At 39.1% G+C, this 18,280-nt stretch overlaps 1 protein-coding gene across 2 annotated transcripts in view; it reads right to left on the bottom strand.

Moving 5' to 3' along the window:
- Positions 1-16,833, bottom strand: part of SLC6A15 (solute carrier family 6 member 15) — a 37,068-nt gene extending 20,235 nt beyond the window's left edge. The window contains exons 1-2 of one of the 2 annotated variants that reach the window (XM_064419638.1): positions 16,326-16,833; positions 5,617-6,092 (exon numbers count right to left, since the gene is read on the bottom strand). In XM_064419638.1, the coding sequence (XP_064275708.1) occupies positions 5,617-5,905 (289 nt within the window). In that variant the 5' untranslated portion in view covers positions 5,906-6,092; positions 16,326-16,833. Of the gene's footprint in view, positions 1-5,616; positions 6,093-15,960; positions 16,235-16,325 lie in introns of those variants that run through there. The other variant, XM_064419639.1, reaches the window with a different exon arrangement.
- Positions 16,834-18,280: the final 1,447 nt, after the last annotated feature.

The raw sequence follows: 18,280 nt of genomic DNA on the forward strand, positions 1-18,280 counted from the left end.
AAACTGTGCATGTGTCAGTTTCAGCATGATAGAGCTTGGACATAGCTGGATTATACAACTGTATCACAGCTGCAAAGGGCTGCTGTGCCCCATAGCCAACAGGAAACCACAGCATCTCTGGGCAAGTATTTTGCTGAAGTCTTCCCTTGAAGTCAGACATATTTCAAAGACCTTTAAGACATCATAACTTCATCCTAAAAAAGAATCACTATGGAAACATTTCAGCATGTCTCTTGCCTGTGCATGAAAACATGGGACTTAGCAGTTACAATATTGGATAAGGACCATTCAAATTTGAATTTGAATAATAAATTTGCCTTGAACAACATCCTACAATCAGTTGTTTGCTACACCTATCAACTAAGCTGCCTTCTGAATATTACAATTCTGTGTAGTTCAGGATCCCCAGGTCTCCTTTCTACACTTACAAAATTATTCAACCATGAAGACACTTTTTTTTGCCTGTTTTGGTCTTAAACATTGGCTTTCATATTAAAAAAACTCAATAAGAAAAAAAAAACCCTCACCCTTCTCTACTAGAATTAATGACAAAGATATAAGAGATTTCATGAAGATTTCAGGATTGTTAAAACTGTGCACTGCTTTGATTTCCTTATTTTTTTATTAAGCCAAGTACCAGAATGGGATATCTGGTGAACTGTCTTTCTTGAGATCACCATAAGGACTGCATTTGGCAATATTATTGACAGAAGTGGAATAACTACATTGGTTTTGATTTAAGCTCTTAATAATGCTCCAAAAATTAACAAAATTATTATATAATTAAATAAAATAATTATTCATTAGTGATTAAAGAGCTGGAAAATATTTTCAAAAGCAGTAACACAAAGGAACATAAACATTACCACCTTGATAATACAGATGAATTTTCTTCTAGCAATTCTTGCTGTAACCTGAAAAAATGCATTAAATTTCCACATGTGTTTCAGCTGCTGCTGTGCTAGATTTTAAGTGTCTGGTGTCTGATTTAATTCTTATTCAATCAAGGTAAAGTTTACTACTGTCTTGAAGAGCGATCCCAGCTCTTATCACTTACTAGACACTTACTAACAGAATGCAAGCAAGAAGCTGACATTCAGATGAGGATAAGCTGATTTTCTATGTCAAATACTTAAATTTTTGAAGTTATGGCAAGTGAGCAAAAAAGTACTATAAATTAACAGTATACTAAGCTTCAGTAAGTAAAATTATTTACCACTACAAAATGGCAACTGCTTTTGTCGGGAAAATTCTGATAAATGGTTTTATGTTTTATCTGTAGGTTTTTCTCTGTATCCTGACAGGGTAGTCTTCCTTTCACTAGTTTCAGTATGTTCAGGTGTGCCTGTTTACAAAACTGTGCTTAAAGGGTGAATATCATCTTAGCCAAACAGCCTTAATGAAGAATTACACTTGCAAAATACAAGACATTTTCAGTACACTAAAGTACAACTAAATTTTGAGTCTGATAATACTGAACTCACAAGATTATACTGTAGTCATTAGTGAACTCAAGGCACTGAATATAAATTACTTATCCAAAGCTACATAATAAAGACTCTGAATCCATACTCGAATGCAGGAATACAAAGGAATATTTGCTTTGCTCCCATTTCTCTTGTATTAGTTGTTTGCTTCTAAGAGCACTGCAGAGGAAAAAGTACAACTGCCATGCTTTTTCATTAGACCACAGAACTTTAATGTCAATCTGTTGGTGTTTCAGTAAAAAATTCAGACTAATTAACTGTAAAAACTCAGAATGTGAGTCTATCCAGGTCAATCTTTTCACAACATAATGACAGCATCATGTGCTACAATTTTTTCTATTTTGCTTACAGCTTTTATCTATAATTGTTTAGTTCTTTTGACTTTTTCCATCACAGAGATATTAAAAAATACTTACCTTAAAAAAAAAGAAAAAAAAAACAAATCAGAAAATTAAGTTAATGCTCACAGAAACGCAACACAAAATCTTAGGACATATAGTACCTTGGAGACTTCTCAGTTTTCTTCAAAGTAACACTTAGTCATTTCAGCAGAATAGCTAATTTATTTTGCTTTTGTTACTTCTAATTATGTAACAGTATCATTATACTTCTGCTAATCCTAAAGGGAAATGACAAACAAACAGAATAAACTTTAAATATTTTCTCTAGTTGAAAATTGTGAATGGTGGGCAAGCTGTCCTCCAGATGACAGGAGCAGCAGGGAATTATAAATCTAGTTTGCCACTATTTATGAGCATCTTGGCAAGACTGGGCAGACCTGAGCAGTTCATTTTTAAGGCTATCAAACACAGGAAGCTGAGGCAGCTCTGAACCTAGGTTATGAAATTTGTTATATAGGAACTGTACTTATCTGAACAAAAACACACATTCACCTTCACGGAGTAAATGAGGAATAAACAAATCCTACAGTGTAAAAATGAAATTGAGCATACTCAACTCAAGCACAAATTGTCTTTATCAAGAATCAAGGATGAAACATCTTTTTTATCTGTTAGGCTGCAAAGAGTGGAAGAGGTGCCCTAAGTGCCAGATGGAGTCTGGGCATTGTCTGTTAGGGGTAAGAAGGGTGAGGTGGTGAGGACAGAAAGATCTATAGTCAGTTCTCAAAACTTCACTGAACATCTTCAGCCCCCATTTCACACAGCCTAAAATTCCTTTGTGCCCTCCCTCTCAAAGTCAAGAAAACCAGCACTCTGGGGTGCCCTTAGCTGCTCCCACTCTTTTTTCCACTCCATACATTCAGCACTACAGCCACATCCCCAGTGTGGACCCCAGTACATCCCAGATGTATACCAGCCTTTTCTCTCACTTCTCCCAACAAACATTTTTCTGAGAATAAGACAAGTGTGAAAGTCAGCAAAGACATATCTAGTCTAGTTGTAACTTAGTTAACTATAAAAAATACCAGGTATTACTCTAAATATTTATGAGTTGCTATGAATTAAAGCAATGGAAGTAACTGTTAAATAATCACAAGAAATAAATTGAAGGAAGTTGGTTTGGTAAAACAGAGCAGACCCAGAAACAGAGATTGCAAACATATCTACAGACATCCAAATTCTCACTGCAGTGTGGTGCTACTCAAGTTACTTGCAAAGATGGTATCACAGGTATTTCATTGAAGCAGTAGCGAGCTCTGACTTTAGGAGTGTCATTATACCATAGGCCACAGCCATAAACAAACTAAATCTCTACTGAAAATAGGATGGGAAACACAAAATATTTTTCCACTAAATTCTTGAATAACATATATCTATTTGGGCTAACCTTGCTCTATCTTATCTATCTTTATTTTGCTGTTCTTTTCACAGAAGTTTAAGAAAAAGATAAAAATTGAGATTATTTCACAGTTAGGATTTGCTTTTTCTTTTACTGGTGACTTTAGTGTTGTAAGAAGGCTGTGAAGGAAACTAAGAGTAACTATGGTTTTTACTTATTTTTGGTTTAAATTGGAACTGGATCTATTGGTTTACTATTTTTTAAATTTAATTCCCACCCCTCACATGGTATCTTCCAGATATAAGTTCCTTAAACAAAGGGAAGAAAATGAAGGTCTAAACTGAAGGTAGAGACCTAGTCATAGACTAGGAAAGTTTACTTTATACCAAGAGACTTCAACAGGCATTTACAGTAAAACTCCAACAACAGAAGATTACAGAACAGTTCTGATACTGATATTTACATGGGTTACATAAAACCCCTCTAATTTTGCCTAGAAAACTTATTTGAAATAGTATGTGTAGCAGAAAACAGAACCTCATACAAAATATGTGTAGGTTTTCTTACCATGTGCTTGAAGTTTTCACTCCCTCCCCCTATTCTTCTATGCACTTGTGACAATTATCTGTCCATCTGCACACACATACAGGCACCAATGTACTTTACATATTTCCAAGTTTTGTGTCACCTTCTCCATCTTGCATTATGATAAACTTGAAAAAACCAAGCAAGCTTCAGCTCTAATGATCAATTCCTTTTCTCTGTTGCTCAGAAGGCTGCCATTTGCTAAAATGGTGCAAAATTATTGTTAAAAGCCAAATACACACTTGTCTCAGCATGTGCAGAAAACATTGTGCCTCCACATTGTACCTCCACAGACTATGCTATGCATCCAATTTCCTGCAATCACAGCACAGGAGAAAACACTTAACTACAATCTCAAATGACACCATAGTTACTTTTTCAAATTTCATTAATAAAGCGTCATAATCCTTGAAGACTGGCTGGTTTACTCTTTTAGTGGGTTTGGGGTTGTTTTTTTCTGAAATGTGAAATTATTAACTAATTTATATTTGACCACAATTAAAGCAAGTGGCTTGCACAATTCCTAACTACATTAGACACAGACTTTCAAAGGGACACAACTGCACAAAATAAACTGCTGTAGTCCATTGTCCCTGAGACTACATCTTGACACTATACTTTAAATCAATCATTTAATGACTTTCTCTCCAGAATAAAAGAGAAAAAAAGAAACTTAAATGATAGCAAAAAAAAAAGTAACTAGATATAAAAGAATTTAACTTCATTCTGAAGATAGAATATTTAAAAGCATAAACTTAATTTTTAGTGCTTGAATTGAGAGAAAACAAATAAAGAATTACACTTTTATCATATTCTACGCTCATTTCTATACTCCTCAATTACATCAGTTGTATCATTCATCTTTTAAAAAAGCAGCAGGAGTAGAATGCTATTCTTCATTTTCTGTACACATTAATTTTCTGTATCATAAAAAGTGACCACTTTGTTTTGAATTCAGCTTAGTAATTAGCTGCAATAGGGTATTATTAATGGTATACTATTAATGTGGTATATTTGGGTATGGTATAGCATTGGATGAAATACTAATCCTGCATTCACAGAGGAAGGAAAGTTTCCAGCCTCATACTTGAAACTGGATTGAAGACCACAGATGGTCAACTAACAAACAGCTTGATGGCATTGTTTTAAGTGAAAGGTACCTTGTTATTTATGAAAACTGTCTAACAGCACAAAAACAGATGCAGTCCCTTAATGGAATGATTTAAATTATTTATCATTATTAAAAAAAAAAAAAACCAAAACAAAAAAAACCCACCAAAAACCCTACTTTTTCCCTCCCAGAGTATTCTGAAGTTCTTACCAGAAGTAAATCATGATCAAATGGCCAGGAGTTAAAAGCAATTAGAAAGTAAAGGTGTGAAACTTAGTACCACTAAATACTGAAAGATCAAATGCTGCTTTGGTCTTTGAAGTGGATGTAGTTTTAATGCCTTGATTTATTGTCAAATTATTATAAAGAACACTTAAGCACAACAGGTCCTAAACAATGCAGCCCTCCATAATTATGTTACAGGTAGCCATAGGTTTGAGCAGAAAAAAGGTTGTATCAAGAGCTCTCTACCCTAAAATGAGGAAATGGCATCTTGGAAGAATCTGCTACTTACTTTAACAAATGCATCTTTCTAAATAAAGAGAATGTGGGTTTTTCCTTATAGGCTCTGGCAAAAACTAGAAGAAAAACCCAACATGTTGGAGCAGGCTTGACTGTGGCTCTCTGCTAACTTTGAAATCTGAAAGGTTAGCATCGTCATCTAGGTACAACCAGCTGTATCACAAAACTTACCTCCACCATTCTTCTGACACAGATAGGGGAATCGCCACACATTCCCCAATCCCACAGAAAATCCAACTTGTGCCAGAATATATTGGAGTTTGCTGTTCCAAGCAGGTCTCTCATCTTCTACATCTGAGCCTTCTTCAACATCTACATCTTTTTCTTCTGGATCATCAACCATAAGTTCACTCTTCTTGAAGGCATCATCTGAAGAGTCCTCATTAGAGAGCAGGTCCTTAACTGACTCAATGACCTCATCATCTAGATCTCTTTTCACTACCTTGCTGTTCTTAGGCATTTGTAATTTGAAACAAAAGCAAGGAGATGACGTTCAGCTGAAACAGATGGACACTGAAGTAGATTCTCCCTCTGCTTGGGAAAAAATACTGAATAAAAAGACTGAAGATGGTGCCTGATGGGTCCTTGATACCAGGGAACCAAGAGTAAGAACTTCTGTTTCTGAACACTTGCTCTACTGATAGTATCTGTGGAAAAAGAAATTAAGAAGGATATTATATTATTATGCAGAAGAAACTTAATTTTGAAATTGTGTGCTTTGTCTTACCCATTTTTGCATATCTCAATAATTTGACAAGAGAAGAAAACAAGAAGAAAGGGAAGTTAAGCCACTTTCAAATTATAGGGAATAAGTCCACTACTTGGTCTAAAATATTTTGCAAAATACATTTTGTTCGCTTGTTAAGGGTTTTGTTTTGGTTTAGTTCTTAAGCACTGACAGGCTAACTGCTCATACTTTTATATCATAACAAGATTCTTCTTCTTAGGCACAAAAGGATACACACTTTACATAAAATGTAGGAACCCAACTCCCTTACTTGCTGACTTAATAGCTTTACTTGAATTTATTAAAAGTATATTTTAACCAAAATAAATTAAGTTTTTCAGACCATCTCAGAAAGTCACACAGCAAGTAAAATTTTGATAGAGAGGCTGCACCTAATAGTACAAAACCAATGGTGACTTATTTGCTTACTACTCTTCATGCGGGAATATATAATCACAGTCAAAATTTGAAAAGAGAGATGATCATCTCTTATAAGTTTGATGCTTTAGATATTTTTAATTATTTCTCATTTCTAAGAAACTATCTGAAATATTTGAAATGCCAAATCCATTTTAAAAGCCTACTGTTTCAAATGTGTATGTACAGAAACAAAAATGAATATGCATTTGAATATGTGTTTTTCTTAAACACAATCATTTAAAGACAGACAGACATACTTGCAGCTGCCATACAAAGGTTAACTCTAAGATTTTGGGGAGGAATGTATTTCAAGAAATTCTTCACTAATCACATGGGATAAAACTAGTGTGTGCAAAGCCATCTGCACAATTAAGAGTCTTAAAAGGGATTTAGATTATGTGTTAAGCTTCATGAAAGTTCCAAAGAAGGCTTCTGTAAGGCATACACAAGTTTAATCAAGAACTGCTAACTGATGAGAATCAGAAATTACTTCAAAAAACATGAGACCTTACAGCTTTTGCTTACGGAACTTCCTGCAACATCTATCTGGTCCATAGTATGAAGACTGCATCGTGTCCTGACAAAATCCCATGCACTGGAGAACTGCAAGGTACTGTTCACACAGTCACTGAGAGGTCAAGCACCTCGCGGCTGCTTCTCTGCCAGACCCAAAGGAAAGATGTTAAGCCTCTGGAACCCAGCCCACAGCTTATCAAGAAGAGACTTCACAGCACCAGAAATAAAACCTCTGCCATCACAAATCCTATCACTGACCTCCTAGCCAACAGGGCAATTACTTTTTTCCAATAATTTCAAAGGATTTGGGAGTTGAAGTTCATTCCAGTTGCCTACTGAACTCAGTTGTAACCTCTTTTCACCGATTCCCTGGATTCCGGTCACTGTCTTCTCACTTTCCCTTCTGTTACTGCCTCCTCTCAGCAACTCTAGCTCTGGCAGTCAGCCCAATTTTTTTTAAGCATAGTAGAACCTACTTGGCTTATGATCTGCTTCATGTTCACTACTGTCACTGAAGGGTTCAGGGTCCTATAAACCTTCCTTCTGACATGCAGTGGGACTAGCACCAGGCTTTGCTTTGACTGATACCAGTTCTTCCACAAAAAGTGTATCAGCTATATAGAGAACAGCAGAATAGGGAAAAAGTTGTTTATACAAATAAGAAATCCTAATACTCTATCCTGTATATCTGGGCTAAATGAACGTCTGTGTGGGCCTCTTTTAATCTGTTCTGTCTTTTGCACTGCACCCTTCAAAGGACTACACTCTCTTCTAGTTCATACATGATTCAGTGGCTCTTAGTTCTGACTGAGATACCTATGTAGGACCAAAATGCAAACTTAACACATTAAGTTGAAGCATTTAAGCAGTCCTAATGGAGCTTTGGGACTATAAGCCACAGCATCTGGTATTTCAAACACTACTTTTTGTCACATTTCAAACTTTTTTTTCCCCTTTGTTCCACTGATGTAAATTAGAAAGCAGCTTCTCAGTTCCAGTAATTAGTAGTAAGTTCAGGGATTACACTAGAATGAAACAGCTGCACATGTGAAACAACATCAGTATTTGTCTCTTAAGTCTGAAATCCTTCTCTAACTGTAACAATAAAAAGAGATGTTCAGTCAAAAACATAAGCCATCCATCAGTATTTACTGAAATGTTTTAAAAGGTCATACCTGTTTTAATTATTTTACATAGAGTAACTTGCAGAGCAGCAATATGATTTTTCTGGAGCTCTCACTGATGAGTCAATTCCAACAAAAATTGCATCACTCTGTCCTGTCATGCACTAAACATTGCACTGCTACACTTCAGAACAAACTGGGCTTGAGACTTCTAGCACAGTATCCTAATAATTTCCCTTTCATTAACCTTCCATTAGACAGTATGTTATGCACAGAAATATCACTGTGTAGACTGCAACATTTGCAGGGCTTGAGAAAATGTGTGAGGCATGCTCAGCAGGCTTGTGCATGGTTCTAACAGGACTGCTTTCCTAACTCAATATATTATGGCTGGCCAGACTGCACCAAGGATGGGGGACAGTCCTCCCAGACACAATGCAAATCCAAAGGCACTCTCCTACTTTCAGATTTAACAACTTTCCTCTGTATTAAAGGAGCTGCTACTAAAGCAAATAAAAAGCCCTCTCTCAAGAGATACTACCCTCAGGTACAAATGTTTGAAGTGTGAAGCCAGCAGGTTTGTGCAAGGAGTCTACTGCTCCGTGCTCAGCACTCCCAGAACGCAGCCAGTGACACGCACAGAAGCTGCTCTTTGATCCAGAACAAACCTGCACAGAAGACTGATAAACTACTCAGCTTGAGGCAGGTATAGATATGAATGCTCCTGTGTGAAGTCTGAACAGGAGAAAGAGTTACTCACCAGCACTGATTAGCTAAACACAAACCACTGAACAGGCTTTCTTTTTTCTCATCAGAGTATTGAAATTAAGCACTTCACCATATAAAATGCTATTCTATGTTCCCACATCATTTGGATATAGTCCAGCATTGAAGTTCATCAGCATTAAATTAGGAAATATCACACCAAATTCTGTTAAATATCTTCAGTTAGTTCCAGTACTTGTTACATTCTACACTAACTTGTATACAAATACAGAACTATGTGATGAGACAGGTAGTTTTATAAATGCTTAGTAAAATGGGGATTTGTTATGTAGATTTTTAAATTATACTTAGGAGAAACGATCATTATATTAGGACTCCAAGTCCTAAATCTTTTCAGGTATTTTAAAACATTACTATGATATTATCAGTACCTTGGATTAAAAGTAAAATGTCTAAAATATAATTTAGCCTTATGAAAGCTGCTTGTTTGTAAGTTGTATTTTTTTTTTCTGTCTTGAATTTAAATCGTAGAATTTGATCAACTGATTAAGTTCTCAGCGTCTCACCCTTTTCATGATTCAAATTACACAACCTGTCAGACGAAAACACTGAAGGGAAATTTTTATTACCACATTTATTGGAGAACATAATATTTTTCTGGACTTTTCCATTACTAAAATGAGCAAATAAGAACAATTTTCCTTTTTTTATGTAAAATTCCATTTATAAAGAAATCTAAAATTACTCTTAAACTGACGTGACAAACATCTGTATTGTTTGATGGAATTTAACAGAGTGAAAATTGATGCACAGTACATGGTTCAGTTAAAGGAACATTTAGAAAATTATTCTGCCATTGAAATAAAGGCAATCAATAATCTGAGTTGGCATAAACACACTTTTGCAAAAAACCTTACTAAAACAAACATATGGGCTAGATTTTAATTATGTCTTACTAGAATTGTCCTTGATATGCTAGTATCTATTTCTTTCACAAACTGAAAGATAAAACGTTGAGTCTTTTCTGACTTTTTTGATACCGAGCAAACTGCAGACCCCAACTTTCTCAGAACACAGCAGGAATTTTGTTTTTTTTTCCATGGAAAAAGAATCAACTCAATGAACTAGCATGCAGAAGTAAAGTAACCTGATTAGACCTCCACATCACTAGCAGATGAAGTAAAAATAATCCCTTGCAATAGGGAATTCAGACCCAAATTAGCTCCCTGGGAGATCCACGCTTGCTATAGAACTTTTACTTCAGCTTCAGGCCTGTATTCAGAAACGCTGGCACAGGGAGATAAGATTTGCAATGCCTCCACTGCCCAAACGTGCAAGCATTTGCAGTAAGACCCAAAGGAACTTCATTAGTCAAAGCACCAAAAGACACACTGAAAAACATTGCTGCATATCCTTTTCTCACAATCTTTTTTGCAAGGAATGTCTAGTAAGGGACTTGTCCTGGTTCTGTTCAGCACTGCTGCTCCTCTTCACCACTACACTGGCAATGAATCTTATGTCAGGCTCCTTCCGACGCATCTCTATTAGACAGGTCTGCATGCCAATCAACATAGAGATACCTACTAGAATAACACTGTACTTCTGGTTCTCTCAGCTGTGTAATACCAATAAACAATTAAAGTTACAAGGCTGGAGATTTTCCCAACATGTACAGAAAAAGAGGCACAGAAAACCCACTTCAGTCATGGATTTGAAAGTATAATGAGTACAGCTGCCCCATGTTCTTGGAAATTCAGCACAAACCTCTGTAAAAAGCCATTTGTAAGGCAATTTCATGTTTAAAACATCCCACAATACTATTGCAACAACTGATATAACTAAGTATTAACGAACTTCTAGCAGTGTTTTTCCAACATAAATTACAACACAATAATTCTTGCATCGCGTTTCTTCTTAAAACCAGTACTTCCCTCTGAAAAGGAAAGCCAAAAATATTATTTTCTAAAACAGTGCATATTTTTTATTTTATGATCTTTTTATTTCTGATGGAAACACAGCAATTTGACAAAATTATTTACATTTCCTTTTTAATGTTTTACAAATAATGCTCAATACCTTTTTGGTTCAATGTTTGCCACTGAAAGGATTAAAGTGATCATCATTCTATTCTTCAGAGCACTGCATTCTTCCCTGAGGAAGCAGTTACATACCAACATGCTGCTGTGAGGGTGGCAAAATGCAATAAAAAGCTGCAGCCAGTTCACATCACTATAATCTCAGTTTTGATAGTAGATTATACCAGTGCGGTGTACCAGTTCAGTCCCACAAGCTTCTGTCGTATGTTCCTGTTCACCAAGTCTTCCCTTTGACTCCCAATGAAGAGCATGGTCAAGCAGAGGACATGGAACTAAAAGTCAGGATTGTCACCATGACACATGTTCATAAAAGATTTTTTATTGATATGCATGCCAAATGTTTTAGTCTGTATGAAATCACTGGAGAAGAATCATATGCAAAAGTGGAGAAGAGGAGGCTTTTTCACCAAAAGGAAATGTGCAAAATGCATCTCAAATATGAGTTGACAAGCTGGGAAGAAAAAGCATGATGAAAATACAATGACAAGCAAGGCAGAAAATGAAAACTGAAGTTTTAGGAGCAATGGACGGCTGTAATTCTGCAAAAAAGAAATCTGTGCAGACAGGATGTGGGGAATACCTAGTGACCATCATATCTGAGTGAAAAAGAGAGGAAGAAGACTGCAGGAGCAAACCAGGTTCCATGGGACTACTGTGACTGTGAAGAATGGCTATCGCTGGGGGAATACAGATAATTATTTCAGGAAGAGTTACACTGTGTTACAGTACTCATTGCACAGACTGAATTACTGCTGCAATGCAGCATTGTGTTCTTTGGCGGAAATGGGAATACACACCATAACCTTTTTGCCTAGTCAAGCCCATCTCTATCTTATAAACTGTAGCAACCATTATGCTGCTCTTCAGCATGAAACACATGATCTAGCATTTTTTCCTACCTAGTTTAATACAGCCTGTCAGTAAGATATGGATTCAACAGGTGTTTAACTCAATTGCAATTAAAGATAATTATATTCTATACAATTATACTTGTATTAGCATGTCTCAGAAAACATCACTGAAGAATGTAAAGAAAGCTGTTACACATTCATGACACTGTAAAAAATTAAGAGCTCTGTGGGCTATGGGAGACTTAAATGCATTAGAAAAAAGTTTTTATTCTGGTATCTACAATAGTATCATTTATACTACAGCAAAACTATTTTAAAATGCCAGACTGAATTCACCTACATGCTGCAGATCCAGGTAGTTATACAGTCCTCAGTGACTCTGCGTGTTTCATACTGCTGGGAAATTTGTTCTCCATTCCTACAAAATTCTGTTCATGGTTTCATCCTCAACAAAACCCTGCACAGACTCAAATGCAAAAAAAATTCTGATCCAGATTAGTCTCCTTAAATTTCAGTTACAGGAGAATTCTTCCTACTATTATAGAACAAACACAATAAATTGACAAAAACAACAAAGTTTCTTTTTCAGGATTGTTCATTATCAGTAGACTTGATCTTAACAGCTTGTATGATTATTGCCAAATCCCTGGCCCAACAGAAACATCTAGAGACAGAACGTTACAACCCAGATAGAGCTCTTAAGCATCAGGTTTTCTTTTCACTGCACATAAATCTCTAAAGAATTAATCTGCCTTACTGTAGTTTCTCACTTCTGCACAGGTATTTTCAGTATTTTCTTCTCACAAATCAACCTCACTAAAATACTTCAGAGACTTACAGGACAAGCTAACTGCAACCTCCTATTCAAATGGAGGAAGTATATCAGTAATTCAGCAGTCTTTTCTTATATGTACTTCATTGAAGGAAAAAATTCAGTGGTTACCACTCCTTCAAGTGAAGCAATCTCAGCAATTATGAAGAAACTCTACCCCCGGTTGGTCAAACTCAAAAGGTGCAACTACTGGCAACTTGAAACAAAATCTCCATATTCTAAGCTCATAATAAGAGATAAGAGAACCAAGAGAACCATTTATTGTACAATTTTATCACAATTCTCAGAAGTGAGAGGTTGTAAAAGTATATTTAATATTTCAATAAAGTTACTTAAGTTGCAAAATCAATTATTGAAAATTAGATATTACCAGATACACAGTTGCCCCCAGACCCTAATTCTCTGGCCTCTGTGCTTTAGAATGGATCAATAAGTAAATCAAGGTGTTCTTGGGAACAATTTATGCTATTACTTCTTCCTCTTTTTTATATACAAGCAAAAAGCCAAACTGAACATATGGGTTAGCGGAAATCTTACTTCTCATCACGTGTGATTATTTGATTTCATTACATGAGTCATGCTTTCAAGTTATGTTACAATAAATGTCTATATCTTTAGAAAGAAAAATTTTAATACCAATTCCACTACAGAAAATCAAACACTGTAAATGTCCTATTACAGTTTTCATCCTTCTCCATTTTGGCTTAAGGAGAGCTGAATTATTAATATTGCAGTACATATTTCTGACACTTGAAATGCAAAACTATCATTTGCCAGCAGCAAGAAACTCTTTCCCCAAAGCGGGAAATAGACTACTGGCACCATGACTAGAGACACTGCTGTCCACAGCATTACACAAACTTTTTCTTTGCTTTCTCCCATAAAAACCAGGAATCCCTAACCTTAGGAGTGAATGATAAGAATGCAAAGCTCTGTTTCGGGGTAGGATTATGGGAAGCTCAGTCCAGTTACTGCCGTTGCCCAATGCAACCGTGCTGGCAGTTACCACTGCATTTTCACACCATTTTGTACCATCTCACCAGGATGTGTGCTTCCAGCTCTTCAGTAGAACAGCATATGGATGTCATTTGTCAATGATGCTTTTTTTTTCCTAAATTATTTCAATACATTTCCTGACTAATGGCAAGGCTACTTTGAATCAATTCTCAAGAACAAATGGGAGTTGCCCAAGCAGCCACCTGCTGATATGTTGAAGTTATTCCACAACTGAGAATTCAAAGATCTCTAAAGTCATGTGTAAAAGCTGCTACCATTGTATGCTGATCTATTAAAATTTGGGACTGAAAACTTCTTCCAAAATCAACAGGTATTTTGTCTTTTAATGAAGAACATTACTAATGGAGATGAGTGAAATGGTCAGAACAATGGAAAACAGTTGGGAAAACAGGTAAAAATGTATTTAATGTTGTGTACACTTCTGGTACACTAGTCTAGAGAATTTAAAAAAAAATTCCCAAAAAGATTCTACCACAAATACATCAAGTGGTAATTCCACACCACCTGAGCAGTGACTACTCCTTAACAATGTCATCTAAATCAAATGGAATAGCTGCAATGAGTACAATGTGTTTCTGAATAATTTGGGGTTTTTTTCTGACTAATTCAGCATTTAAAAATTTTTGTGCATATGGGTTTTTGCAATATGGAAAAAAGACAACTGTAAGAACAAGACATGAAAGGTCAAAAGGAATCAGGTTTTGCTCTAAAACTAGTTTCAAGATGCCTTGGCAGTTTCACATACTCAGTTTTCTGTACTGATGACACATCTGAACAGCTATGAATGGTTTGGTTTTTCATGCATAGATCAAAACCAATGGGATTTTTTGTTCTTGAGTCTGAAGTAAAAAGCTGAGCCCAAAGGGAGTGTCCAATATGCACTGCATGCAGGCTGTGAGTCTATGACTATCTTAATATGGGGTATGGGTAAACAAAACACTTGTGTATTAGCCAACATGAAATTAAGCAATCTTTCGTAAGTATTTTTCATAGTTTCCTTTCTAATGTGAGGCAGATAATCAGAAATATACTGCTAAATAGAGAAATTGATTATGTTGTCATCACTTTTTAATGAAATGGAGAAAGCTGGCTGCACAATACATCCAGCATACATTTATATGACATCAGATAACCAAATCTTTACCTCATTTACACTTTTTCTTCGTAGGGGGGAAATTGGGTCCATATCCTATGGTATGCCACAGTGACACACAGATGATAATATACTATTTAGAAATTATTAGGTTTATCTTACAGCAGTGAGCTTGCAGTAGCAAGCAGTAGCACACTGGAAATAAAGTAGCTGATGATAATGTGGTTTTTAACAAGTAAAACACAGTGCAATTTATTTAAATAAATGAAATCCCATCAGAACTCTCATGTGTGCCAGGTCAGTGTGACTGTGCAGACATATTACAATCGTCTCATTTACTTCCACAACAAAAGCAAAGCCTTGCGAAGAAATTCCAGTTCGCTCTAACACTAGCAAAACGAGAACAAAACCAGGCACTACGGGAATAGAAAATTAGAAGGATTAATAAGCAAATCAAAGAGAAAAAGAATCACTCGGAGAACACTGTAGGTATGACTCTACCCTGTGGACATGTCGCGGTACACGGCGGGCTACAACCATCAAAATCCCGCACGGAAAATAAATCGAAGAGTCACAAAGGTTGGGAGAAGGTCCTTATTACCATACCCACCCAAACATGGCTGACACCGGGGCGCACCAGCCCCCGGCCGCGGGTTTGCCCCCCCTTCGCGGGGCGAGAGCCGCGAGCGGCGCGGCGCCGTGAGGCACGGTGCGGCCCTGCCGGGCGACGCCCACGCTCCGCAGCAACAATGCAGCGCCCGGGCCCGGCCCTCGCTCCGGGGCGCGTCCGCCCGCCGCACATGTGGGGATGGAGCCCGCGGGCCGCTCCCGATGGTACCCGGCTCCCTCCGCGGCCGGCTCGCCCGGCTCTCCCGAGCCCGGGCTCGTCCGTGCGGCGAGGCACATCACCGCGGTGCTCCCGGGGGGAACAGCCCGCGCCCCCGCTCCTCCCGGAACACGCGCTACACATGCATCTGAGATTTTTTTGCGCAACACATGGGAGATGAATGAAATTTCTTTCACTCGGAAAAAAATATAAGTTCCTCGCCCATGCCAATAGCAATAACAATAATAACGCTGATTAAAACAGCCCCGTACATCCCTTTAACCTACCGCCGAGCTAAAACACATGGGCGGCTTCTAACCGGCGCTCGCTATTGTTTCCCGAGGGGCCGGCTCTCTCCCCGCCAGCAAGAGGCTGGCACCAGGGCTGGGCTGGGGGGACCCCCGACCCGCAGGAAGGCGGACATCGGGCGGAAAGGAACCCCCCACACATCCTGTCCCTTCCCGCCCGGCGACACACGCGAGGCGGCCACGCTCCCCCGCGGCCCCAGCCGCATGGCAGCGATGGGAGAGCGCGGGCCGCCCCGCGCACCCACGCTCACCGCCGCGCCGCGCCGTGCCGTGCCGTGCCCTGCCGCGCCGTGCCCTGCCCTGCCGTGCCGTGCCGTGCCGTGCCGTGCCCTGCCGTGCCTTACCTCCGCCCGCCGGGCGCCAGCTGCGAACAGGGGGGGCCGGGTGCTCCCGCGGGCGAGGATGGCGAGCGGGGCCGTGCGGGCGCGGGGCTCAGCGGCGGGCAGGCAGTGGCAGCCACATGTGCCCAACCCTCACTGCGGCGGCGTTTAAAGACAGACATAAAAGCGGCGGGGGGAGAGGAAAGGGGAGGGCAGCGCCGGGCCGGGGGAGCCGCACCTCCTGACGCAGGGAGGAGCGCCCACCCACCCGCCTGCAGCAGCATCTCTCTGCCGGAGGCGGGCGGGCAGGAGGCAGACGCAGCAGCGGGAGGATGAGGAGGCCGCCACGCCAAAATCCCCGCGGGTGCCTCATTTCTGCCCTCATCTTTATCCCCTGCCGCCTCCGCCTCTCTGCGCCCAGACTCGTGGCGGTCCCCAGGTCCCTGTGCCGCTCACGCGGGCTGCGAGCGGCCCGCCCTGGCCTTCCTGTTGGTGGGGTAGCGGCATACGGGCGGGGGTGGCCTGCAGACGGGAAGTAGGCACACAGGTGGGAGCTTCCTTGGGGAACACGTAGGTTTTCCAAAAGAAGGGGATTAGTGGGAATGAGGGTGTGGGACCCAGAAAGGGAGGTCTGCAGGGGGGCGGCCGCAGCGAGTACTACACTTTCATGCTGGAGGTCGGCAGGCGGCTGGGGGCTGAAGGGATGGAGAGAAGTGGAAGGCAACGACCGTCCCCGAGGTGATGGTGTACAGGTCTTGTAGCCCTGATTCCTACAGTTGCTTCAGTCGCCGGAAGGTGATGTTTGTCTTCCCTAAAAATTCTGTCATTAAGTGTTCACTGCCCTTCGGTCAGTTTTTTCTCTGCTTGCATTTCTCTTTGGGGAGGAAAAAAAAAAAAAGAAAAAGGCAGATCGATCCTGCCTAGCAAGGAAGATGTAGTACAGATGAGGAAGTGAGCTGTTCAAAGGCGCGGCAGCCAGGTGGGAGAGGCCCATTGGCTTTGCTGAGGATAGGCACGACTGAATAGAGAATTAACTGGTTTTAATGCTGGCGGTGTGAACAATTATTGCAACAGCTTCAGTTTAACATACATAACCTTATTATACCTCGTGAATCAAGGAGACATTTTCCTCCAGAGTTTGGAAGATAGTCTGCCTGTATGATTTGCATTTCCTTCATATTCTACTGAGAAACCTGTAATACAAACTTATTTTCATTTCTGCTTCATTATTAAAAGTAATTCATCAGAGCGTTGTACGTTTCTTGCTGTTGGTGCTAGTTCACTTAACTAATAATTTCCACAGTGTATTTCAATTATGTATAAAAACAGCCCTGTAGACAAAAGAATATGTACTCACTGAATATTGTTTGCAACTCAGGAAAAATGAACTTGCTGTAAGTTTCTAACTGTGAATTAAGTTTTTTACACTAAGTACTAATAAAAGGAAGAATTTATGCTTTCATTTGCCAGATCATGAGTGATAATTTAACTTAGTAAATTAACTAGTAATGTTAATCAGATGACTGCATAGTTAATTGAAACAGGAAGAGGTCATTTCTTGATCCCTTTAAATTCTGTGTACCCTGAATGGTGAGTTTAGACCTGAGGTAGGGCTACATGCACCCAGATACAAAGAAAGCCTCATTTTCTGGTCTGACTCTCTAAGTGTCTCTGCTTGTGACTCAGGAGATTTGAGGACAGAGAGAAAAAAATCTAAGTGGAAAGCAAGAAATGGCAGCAAGACAAAAATCATTATCATATAAAGCAAAGCCCAAATGCTGATGTACAGAAGTTCTACACCATCAAACCTTTAGAGAAAAAAAGATGCAGAAGGAGAGAAGATGACTGGAAGAAAAGCAGTTATGCCAGTTTTAGTTTTCTGCTAGGTTCTGCTCTCTTATCACTCGCATAGAGACTTTAAATACTGTGATTCGGAAGAGACTCACAAGGATTATCAAAGTCCAAAGTCCTGGCTCTGC

This window comes from Passer domesticus, chromosome 5 (genome assembly GCF_036417665.1).
Source record: "Passer domesticus isolate bPasDom1 chromosome 5, bPasDom1.hap1, whole genome shotgun sequence".
NCBI classification, from domain to species: domain Eukaryota; kingdom Metazoa; phylum Chordata; class Aves; order Passeriformes; family Passeridae; genus Passer; species Passer domesticus.